We start from the raw sequence: 10119 nt of genomic DNA, 5'->3' as shown, positions 1-10119 counted from the left end.
CAAGTGAAGAAATGACTGATATGAGGATATCAGTTGCTATCAAAACAACATAAAGACAATGTCTCTTTGTGCATTGTTTTTAGGCCAGAAATTATGAATTTCACAGTTTGGATCTTGATACATCTAACATCAAAGTCTGAATACACATTTTTAGTTACAAAATCCAGCAATAAGTCATACTTGCGAATACCAGAATCACCGACACTGAAAATCGGTTAATCAAAACGAAAGCTTTCGATGCAACGAAATATGAGCCTTATCCGATACAAAAAGAAAAGAAAATTCAACCATATCCCAATAAGCCAAGACCCACACAGAAAAAAAAAACGTCAAGATATTTTTCTAATTTGGATATTGAAATTTTTTTATTGTTATTTTTCGTTTGACGCACACTGCATAATTTACCCTGGTACCATAGATTTTAAATGGAAACACATTACTCAGACCGCGCACATAAAGCCCAATAAAAGCTTTCAAAAAATTACAAAACGGCATCAATTCCAACCTACTCTCTAAAGTGCATAGCAAATTCATCAATTGGATAAAAAGAAATTCTATCTATACGTATATACAGTGCAACCTCGTTGATAGGAAACTTGTGGGAAAACTTGAAATTTCGTATCACCCAAATCTGGATTCATGTAGCTAAATAAAACTTAAAACCGTCTGACTTATTTTTTCACATAATAAACAGAGGTTTCACGCCTGTGAATATATAGCTGGAACGTGCTGGAAATCATCGTTATAATAATAAACGGCGTTTCATCTTTATCGAGAATCGTATCAGCGACGAGGTCCCACTGTATAACGACTTGGCAGCAGTTGCAGTTTACATTGAGATTACATGTACTATGTATATACAATATTGGTCCCTCGAGTAAGAGTATGTGGAAACATTATTTTCATAATTAGAATCGGTGGAACGTCGAGCCCATTATACCTGCATTAATGTACATGAAAAATGTCAGGGCGCAGTTGCTCGAACGCTGGTTAAAACTAATGAATGCCGCGCATAAACAGTGACAGATTCGACCTTTAACCAACCTCTAAGCGAGTGGACCACCGGATTTTTTTCAGTTACGTATATCCCTTCCACCAATCGGGTCCATTTTCACGATAAGCTTTTGTAAGCTTGAACGCGGTCACGTGTTAATATTATCGTAAAGATAATATATGAAATTTGAAGACAAAAACGATTAATAAATGTGTGAGTTCAACTCATTGCGTCCAGTATAGGACGGTGGATGAAGACCAAGTATTTAGCGAATATTCGGTGATGAGGGGTGATTGGATTTTCGGGCTGTTTTTAGTCGGTTTAAGACGCAACCACAGAGACTGAGAAAATGCGATCTTGAATGCAATGGTGATATACAAGATTTAAGACATTAGCAGTTTACGTACATGTACATATACGATTATTTTATATTTAATCATTATCATATATAATTTCTGAACATATTGGTCTTTTTGCACATTAGTTTATATTCTATAAGATACCATCCTGTATGTGTTAATAGTGCTCAGACTTTCTATCTTATATGTACCTTGTGTCATATCATTAAACAGTTTTTAATTCAACACGTACACACGATATTTGATTCGTTTCTCGTGAATGTTTAAGAGATATGCTGCGCGGCTTTTAATCTATGATCATTCTGCCTTTGCCGAAATTCTGTCCGGACTGGTTGGCGCCTTTATTCGATCCCATTTGAAGTCCGATGACGTTTTGTCCGGCGCGAAGCTGTTCCTCGGTGAATTCTCGCTTCTCGCCGACTGACTCTTTCGGTCCGAGGACGGGACCGGCGTACTGATTTTTCTGCGCCTGCAGCGATAAAACAGAAACAGGCGAAATTTACATTAACAGTTCAGATATACGAGAAAGAACGCGAAAAAAATCTGATGATTTTTAAATGAATTTTATGTTGGGCTTTTTATATACTTTAATACCTTCAGTCGATTATTGTTTTAATACAAGTAGTTTGAGCTGCTCTGGGCATTATTTCTGGGTTTGAGGTTTGAGGTATAAGGGTAGGGGCAGAGAGAAGAACTATCACGCTCATACCGTATATTCGTGTCACTAAAACTTTAGACCCCCTAAATCTAAGACCTAAGATCGTTCAGGTCTTATGTTTAGGAGGTCTTAGGTTTAGTGACATATAAAGCATACTAAACCTATGGCCCATAAAGCTAACACCCCAAATATATCGTCTCTGATAAATGAACCAAATTGAGATTTTTTGATATAGCTCAATTTAACTGAAACATGTATTTTAAACCATTTAAACCGTATTTAGTTTTAGGTCCCGTGTTTTTGTCACGTTTAAACATAAAACTTACCGCTCTTCCTAAAGCGTGTATAGTTAACACGACTTGAGTCATATTTTGGTTTTCGTATAAATCGACAGTTTGGAACGCGTCGGTTTTCGATACGCCATACCGCTCGATGGCCGTCAGAAAATTGCCTATATTTTCCATGAGTTTGAAAGCCATCTTTGTATCGTTGATTTTCTTGACCGAACCAGGCGCCAGAATGTTTATCAACCTGTAAACATTTATAATTAGAAACGACCGTTAGACAACTCCCAACTGATACTATACTACTAACTACAGACATAAGTCATTTCATCAGCACGCTTTCAATAATTGATCGTCCGCACTTCACTAATGTTCACAACTTCGGCCCGAAACGTTTTTAATTGAAAATGAACTTCAAAAAACAGACATTAGACATTTTATCAGCACATTTTCAGAAACTGATCGTCTACACTTCAAATGTGTTCAGAATTTTACCAGAGACATTTCTAATTGAAGATCAACTACAAACACCAGATATGAGCCATCTTATCGGTACGAAAAATGTCATCTAGGCTTTGAACAACAATATGGCTAATATCTGAGAGGGCGGGAGGTCTAAGCTGCTGCAGATTTTCCAAATATATAAGTGCCGTACCAGGCTCCAGATACCTGCATTGGGCACGTCAAAGACCTCCACTTTTTTATTTGATTCCGATCGACACGAGAATATGACACTTACTTGCACAGCATCTTTCCATCTTTAAGCGCTTCATGAAGATTATCAGCACCGGTAGCGCCCTATAGAGAGGATAAATTGAAACATCATCGAGACGGCAAAATACGCGTAATAACCACAGGAAAAATAATCAGATTTCCAGCATGTAAAACAAGAATTAATTCAATTCGCCGAAAAGTAAGTTAAATACACCACCAGACCCACCACTCCCTAAACTAAAACAAACTAAAAACTTACGGGAGTTAACTTTTCGCCAACAATAGCTTCGATCCATTCACGAGCTTGAATTTCTTGCTCGATGCTATATTTGCCGTCAATCTATGGATGAAAAAAATGAAAACCACATCAAAACGCAGACAGTAGACTCTTCCTTCCGGTACCGGACCTCAGTACCGGGTACCAGACCTCAGTACCGGTCATCTCGCCGTGTAAATCTACCCGGGAAACCTTGTACAGTAAAACCTCGCATCGGGCAAACTGGAACCGGCAAAATCGGCCCGAGTTAAGCGAGTTAATAAAAGGAAATGTTAGGAATTATATTGTTTTTGTCCCGAGTTGGTCTAGTCAAAGTAACCTCCTGCCTGTGGTTAAGTTTCACGGTCGGATATTTTTGGTATAAGCCCATCCGATTATAAAAGCTTACCACCAACAGTAGACCATGTCAGGGAAAGGATATACTGTATTTCCTGCTGATTCTCAAACTGCCGATTTAAGTGCAGTCTATTGTCTTTTCAATATCTAAAATCATTGCTATTTTACCTTGCTTCTCGCCTCGGCGGTTAACCCGTGAGCAGTGGTTCGGTTTGCCATCTTAAAGCTGCAAATAGACGGAACATTCTCGATGTAAAACAGAAATCAAACCGGAATTTATTTCCTAAGAAAAGAACTTTCGATACGGTACAATAGTTATCCGTGTATACACAATTCTCGTGTTTATAAATTTGAAATATAAAGTCACGCACTCAGGAACCAGATTCGGTTTTTAGCAAAGTTTGACGCGTAAAAAGAGATGACAGCCGAGGTTTTTTTCGTAAACGAAATTGAAAGATCAAAATAAATACGAAATCGACACCTCTGAATTGGTGGAATTGTTCGGTGATATTTCACATTTTGTAATGAAGTATTTAGATGCATATTTTCAGTTATTACACGTATAGTGATTATATTTTGACCCAGATTTTCACGACAAGAATTATTATGAATTAATAATAATTCAAATATATACATCGATCAACAGCATCGGTACGTAGAATACTCCACAACAAGCCATGCCATTTCCCGTGGTTCGTGACACTGCAGTTTGCACTCGTCGTCTGAATTGTATATATTAGAATTTTTTGCAAGATTTTTTCGTCATTCATATAAGTATCGGTATGATACGGCGATTGACGAGCCGGATTTTTTAAGAGGATGATATCTGTTTAATCAAACTTACGCACCTTATCACGCGTTATTGATAAAACGTGCCAGTTCGCTGGTATTCAAACTAAATTCGGTTATATAAATACTGAAACCATTCTCAATGAGTGTCGAGCATATTGAACGACCGAAGTGCAAAATGAAGGCGATATTGAAGTGAATCATAAGTTTTGACACGAATTTCATTAGTAAGCACCTCGTATGAATAAATTTTACAACAATCCACTAGATTGCCTACATACAACGTTAGATAATTTCCTTGAATTACTAACATTAATAGTTTATACATTATTACGACATTTAATCGCGCATTTATGCATAATGTTTTGTTAAGAAATGAATAGAAATAAAATTGAGTTTATTGAGTTGACAATTATCGAATTTGCAACATTTATTTATTCCCTGCGCAGACGATATAGCGACATAAATCAATGAATGTCATCAAAATCAGCCGAACATTAATTAACAATTTATATGTTCATTGACCGCGGTCAAGGTCGAGCAAATTCCAAAGGCTTTCTAATCGGTATTTTATGTATAGGTCACGGTAAGTATATGAACTGTATATAACCTTATAGCGCCAGACTAGGGCCAAATTTTTATGCGTAAAGCCTTATTAGGACAGAATTAAATTCGATCAAATTACAAATGCAATTAGCGACTGTATTGTAAAGCCGGGGACGAATCACCAGGCGATTTTCGCTGAATTTTGCATAGTGTAACAAGTGACGACAAGATGTGCACAGTTCTAGTCGGCGACTCGATTCCCGCGGGCATTGCCAGAATTCGTCCTGCAATGCGACACCTGCACCGAATTTATTCGGCGAATTATTCTTCGTATCGAAGACGCTAAATATATTTTATTGCCCACGTTTGTCTCCGGAATTCAATCGCAGACGCATCATGCTGCCAATGATCGCCTGGTCCACCACAAGCTTTGGCCACCTGGTATCATCCATACGATATGCCGGAGATCATTATATCGAGGGTCCGTCAATACAAAAGTTCATTAATTTACTTTCACTGAATTCGGGTGCTTTAACAAAAAGTGTTGCGACTTTTCTACCTAAATCATTTATTTGCACGTCGGAAGTTGCTCCTTGAGAGTCCATGAAATATTGGTAATAGAATGAAATTCAAATTATCATACGAAATATGCAAATTATTATGTAACCACAATATCAGTGTTTAGCGTACTTACAAGTTAAGTTTGTTATGTCATACAAGTTATGTAAAAATTTGACTCAATAAACAATATCAATATCGCAAAATTCTATTTTGATTTGTTGCGGTCTCAGCTTTTAGAATAGAATTAATCACTGTGAGCCTTAATGAAACAAGAATTCATGTGTGGAAACCTAATTGTTCTGTAAAGTGGTAAAGTAAAGTTAGGTAAAGTGTGGTGATCTAACATTGACTCACTTACCGGCGGCGACTTCTGAGAAATTTGTAATACAAAAGTGAGTACATGTCGCTGCTTCAAAGCCTCACTACATCCTCGATAGCGAATGGCTGTATGCGAGGACAGTTGTATATTGAAGCTACTTGGATCAGATTTAACGTTGCTGGGAGATTTATTGACTTGAAATATCAAATTCAGCCGATGATGATGATATCTGACACCGATTTGTTTAGTCGACAGAAGGGAGATGTGACGAGCTAATAAAATACTTTAATTATCATTTTGTATGAAGTATTTGTTCATGCTCTCGACATTGTGGTGGCCTAGAGCCTGCGGAGAGGTGGCTTTTGAGCAATGACAGATCCAAGGGGTGTCCTTGGGGGTCCAGAAATGTTGCATGAGGTCCCTTGAAAATTCTGGACTGGATATTCTCGTATATTCTCTCATATGAGAAATGTTAGAATAAAGCTTGAGCAACTATCGTGATGTACATAAGGAAATCTGCGGACTTGGAAAAAGGCCCTAAATTTCCTAGGTGGGCCCTTCTTAGGCCCTGGATCCGCCACTTTTCGAGGCAAAATGTCCCGGTGCAATATGTCACAAATTTGACCCCATACGTAAATTACTTTTCATTTATGTCGCATTGTTATTGTTTTTAATATTATCCTTCTAACTGATTCGTGTATGTTTTCATGTTACTCAGATGTTTACTAATGAACAAATTGAACTTGAAAACGGGCCACGTGACCGATAATTTTCGATATTCATGGCGATAACGACACATTATCGTTCCGACCCTACCGCTACCCCCTCCCCCAGACTCCCCACCCTAATCCCTACCCTGGAATTCATAAGCTGACTCGGGGAGAAAATGTATTGTTCCCGTCAGGTCCGAGACAAGTGCTTGCAGTGTCTATACACTGTGTACAAAATTGCTTTTCTGACTTCTATGAATCAAAAAAAAAACTCATTCATGAAGAGTAAACCTTTTGTGATTCACCATATAAGGTAAATAGAACCATTGCGCGGTGAAAGAATTAGCGGGTGCGTAGTTTTTCATTATTTTTTATCGTGTATGACGGCGCTTATATAGAAATGTGTTAGACAGACAGGATGTATTCACATTCCACGTCCTCTCCATATATAAACCTTATATAGACGTTCAAATTGGGTCGTGTTTACCAAAACTGATATATTATATATATGTATGTGTATTACATTCCATCTTTACGAGTTGTTTGCTTATTATCGCTTTTTTATTTGATGTAAAAGCGTTAAAAAAAAGACTTAAACGTTAATTGAGAAGACGATCATAAGCTGACATTTGCGGAAGAAACGTAAGACACCAATACGCGCAAACAGTGAAAACTGTCTTCATGTCGTCTCGCAGTCAAAACACTATCGAGCATTTAGAGCGCCTGGCACGCGTTGCATCAACCCGCAATGCGGTCAACCCTTCCACTTGATGAAAGAGCCGACAATTCATTATTTGCCTGGTCGACCGCGTTAAAGGCAATATGTTTTTTACTCCCAGTCAACGGCCTACAGTATTCTATTCTAGCTAATTCTATATCGGCGCATATATAGTCACCGGTGCGACGTGCATTGTAAACTAATGACAGATCGATTGAGCCCTTTTTCCATGATACCCGGTACGTTATATGTAAATGTATTACACAAATAATCCGAACCGATTTCGACATTTTTCGAAAAAAATAAAAAACTCAAGGCCTATTACACTGTAATAGGTATTACGTATGTTCACCGTAATTCTAGATTGTCCCTTACTATTCCAATGCTTACCTATTTCTGTGAGTGGTTGTGTCTACGATCGATGGATTCTACTAATGCTTTGACTGGCTGGAGAGTGTCTCGCGTCGCCCGTATATTATACACTGCACACTAGTGCGCCGTCGCGTTTGTGTTAGTCATAACCACCACCAACGTCATTTCAACCCACAAAAAAGCAATTCTGCGAAAGAATGTGTGCCTTTTCCATTTAGGACGCGCTGGTAGAACGACAGATGGCCAATGCCGAATTCCATAGATTTTTGGTGAACTATTATTAGTAGCCGTTTATTGCCAAATAAAGACACCCGAATCCAATAAGCAGCATTGACTAGAAAACATTATGAATAACTTTTCCATGAATTATAATTAATCTTGGATCAAAAATGTTCAGAATGCAAAAAATCTAATGCTGGCTGTTTCAGCCCCCGGACAGCGAGGGCCCGGTGAGTCCGTTGCCCAGAATTCAATATAGGGCTTGATTTTCCGTTTCTTTACCAAAATTATATCAGATAGAATATTTTTTTGTAAATAGATTCTATCTAAAAGTGGCTTAAACTCGTCGAACAAAAGATGGATTAATCATTAACAAAGCTTTTGCGATAATTACGCGTTTGTCTTTATTGCCCGCAGCCCGGCCAAGGGTACCGACTTGGCCGTCTAGTGCTGCCGCTATATAGAACAGTAGCGGCGAAACCGTGAACTAACTACTGCTCGCATGCCAGAGTCTTCTGATGTAAAATAAATTATTTTCTTAACCGGAAAGTTTTTACATCTCGAATTAAATTTTGACACCTTCCTGACAGTATTCTAAACCCTCCTTTTTCTAATTTGATACCCAGAAAATTGATATGACTGAAATAGATTAAATTAAACAACTCATCAACCTACCTACCAGCGCGAATCTCAAGGTCGCTACGAATTTTTGTTTTGTTATTCAACTAAAATAAATTTTAGGGCCCTAAAAGACATCGAGAGAGCAGTCGATACGATAGATAACTAACAATCGAGTTTGATTCTCATCTAAGGTAAAAATTTGCACGTTTTACGAGGTATAAATGCCTGTAATTTCGACTAAATAGCTGCCTTCATCGGTTGAACCGACGAGAGGACCATTCCATGAAATCCCACTATGACTATGCTACTCTACTCGTCTCTACTCTCACAGTCACTGCCCCAACCTTAACAGAACCCTGTGACATACCATTTCCCACATACTTATTACGTGTTTTATTTATTAGTTTATCTTATGAGTAATAGAGGGCAGCACAATAATGTTAACTGAAATAATACTATACTGCGACTGCATCCAGCAAAATATGCACTTCATTCATTTATTCAATCTGTAAACGAAAATCTATTTCCTTTCAGGCGTTGTTTAGTTTTCTGCTGAATAGAACCACGAGACGCCGTCATGTCTTACATGTTACCTCATTTACACAACGGCTGGCAGGTCGACCAGGCGATACTCTCCGAGGAGGAACGAACGGTTATAATCCGATTCGGTCACGACTGGGATCCGACCTGTATGGTGATGGACGAAACTCTCTATAAATGCGCGAACAAGATGAAAAATTTCGCCGTCATTTACCTGGTCGATATCACGGAGGTGCCCGATTTCAATAAGATGTACGAACTGTACGACCCGTGTACGGTGATGTTCTTCTATCGTAATAAACATATAATGATTGATTTAGGAACGGGTAATAATAATAAGATCAACTGGCCGATGACAGACGCGCAGGAATTCATCGATATTATCGAAACCGTTTATCGCGGCGCCAGGAAAGGTCGAGGTCTCGTCGTTTCGCCGAAAGATTATTCGACCAAATATAGATACTGATTCGTTCGTTTCAAATTTATCGCATTCTCAAATATTTATCTAAGATGGAATCTTGCGCTACAGATACCGGTTCGTTTTTATTTGTGTAGTGATAATGTTGTAAGCGGATGACTCCATAATGTTCTCCAGCATTTTTACTGTCATATGATATCGAAAGTATGGAATAAAACGTTTTTCCACGCAGTCAAATGTTTTTCATGTTGTTCTTCCTGAAATCAGTGCCGGCGAAACTAATAGTGAATCTTGTTCAATCTGGATCTTTAATAACTGGGGGTCTAGACACCATACCCACTCGCTGAAACGCTGGACAATTTATTCTGACTATTTCGATACTCGACCTCCTTGATGGGCTAGAATTTTTCAATTGATTGTGGAAACAAAACGTCCATTATTACAATATACACAGAAATACCATGATATTCCACAAACATCGATGAACGGAAGCCAATAACCTAGAATGAGACTCATCATAATCATAAAGCATGTCATGAGGAACAACTACATGTACCACTTTGTGGACAACTATTCAATGCCCCCTGGTGAACATATATTGAAACCGATGACCTTAACCTACAGTCGTAAAGCATGTCATAAGTTACTTAAGTCTTAACCCTTTCAGTGCGTCTACACCGCAGT

The 10119-nt window shown here is 38.3% G+C and overlaps 2 protein-coding genes across 3 annotated transcripts; one reads left to right on the top strand and one right to left on the bottom strand.

The window, feature by feature from the left end:
- Positions 1-336: 336 nt before the first annotated feature.
- LOC141913402 (muscle-specific protein 20-like) lies at positions 337-7806 on the bottom strand. Its single transcript, XM_074804926.1, has 6 exons — positions 7656-7806; positions 3791-3848; positions 3269-3349; positions 3035-3093; positions 2338-2542; positions 337-1822 (listed from the first exon to the last, which is right to left on the bottom strand). Exons 2-6 carry the CDS (start codon positions 3839-3841, stop codon positions 1640-1642), a joined length of 579 nt encoding a protein of 192 aa, XP_074661027.1. The 5' UTR covers positions 3842-3848; positions 7656-7806; the 3' UTR covers positions 337-1639.
- A 201-nt stretch (positions 7807-8007) lies between these two features.
- On the top strand, positions 8008-9660 carry LOC141913403 (thioredoxin-like protein 4A). 2 transcript variants are annotated; one of them, XM_074804927.1, is made up of 3 exons: positions 8025-8086; positions 8598-8668; positions 9012-9660. In XM_074804927.1, the coding sequence occupies exon 3, from the start codon at positions 9055-9057 to the stop codon at positions 9481-9483; it is 429 nt and encodes a 142-aa protein (XP_074661028.1). In that variant the 5' UTR covers positions 8025-8086; positions 8598-8668; positions 9012-9054; the 3' UTR covers positions 9484-9660. The 2 variants fall into 2 exon arrangements, with proteins under 2 accessions (XP_074661029.1, XP_074661028.1); XM_074804928.1 differs by lacking the exon at positions 8598-8668 and having other exon boundaries at positions 8008-8086.
- Positions 9661-10119: the final 459 nt, after the last annotated feature.

Source organism: Tubulanus polymorphus, chromosome 11 (assembly GCF_964204645.1).
Source record: "Tubulanus polymorphus chromosome 11, tnTubPoly1.2, whole genome shotgun sequence".
Classification (NCBI taxonomy): domain Eukaryota; kingdom Metazoa; phylum Nemertea; class Palaeonemertea; order Tubulaniformes; family Tubulanidae; genus Tubulanus; species Tubulanus polymorphus.
This window is presented reverse-complemented; position numbering and strand designations above follow the sequence as displayed.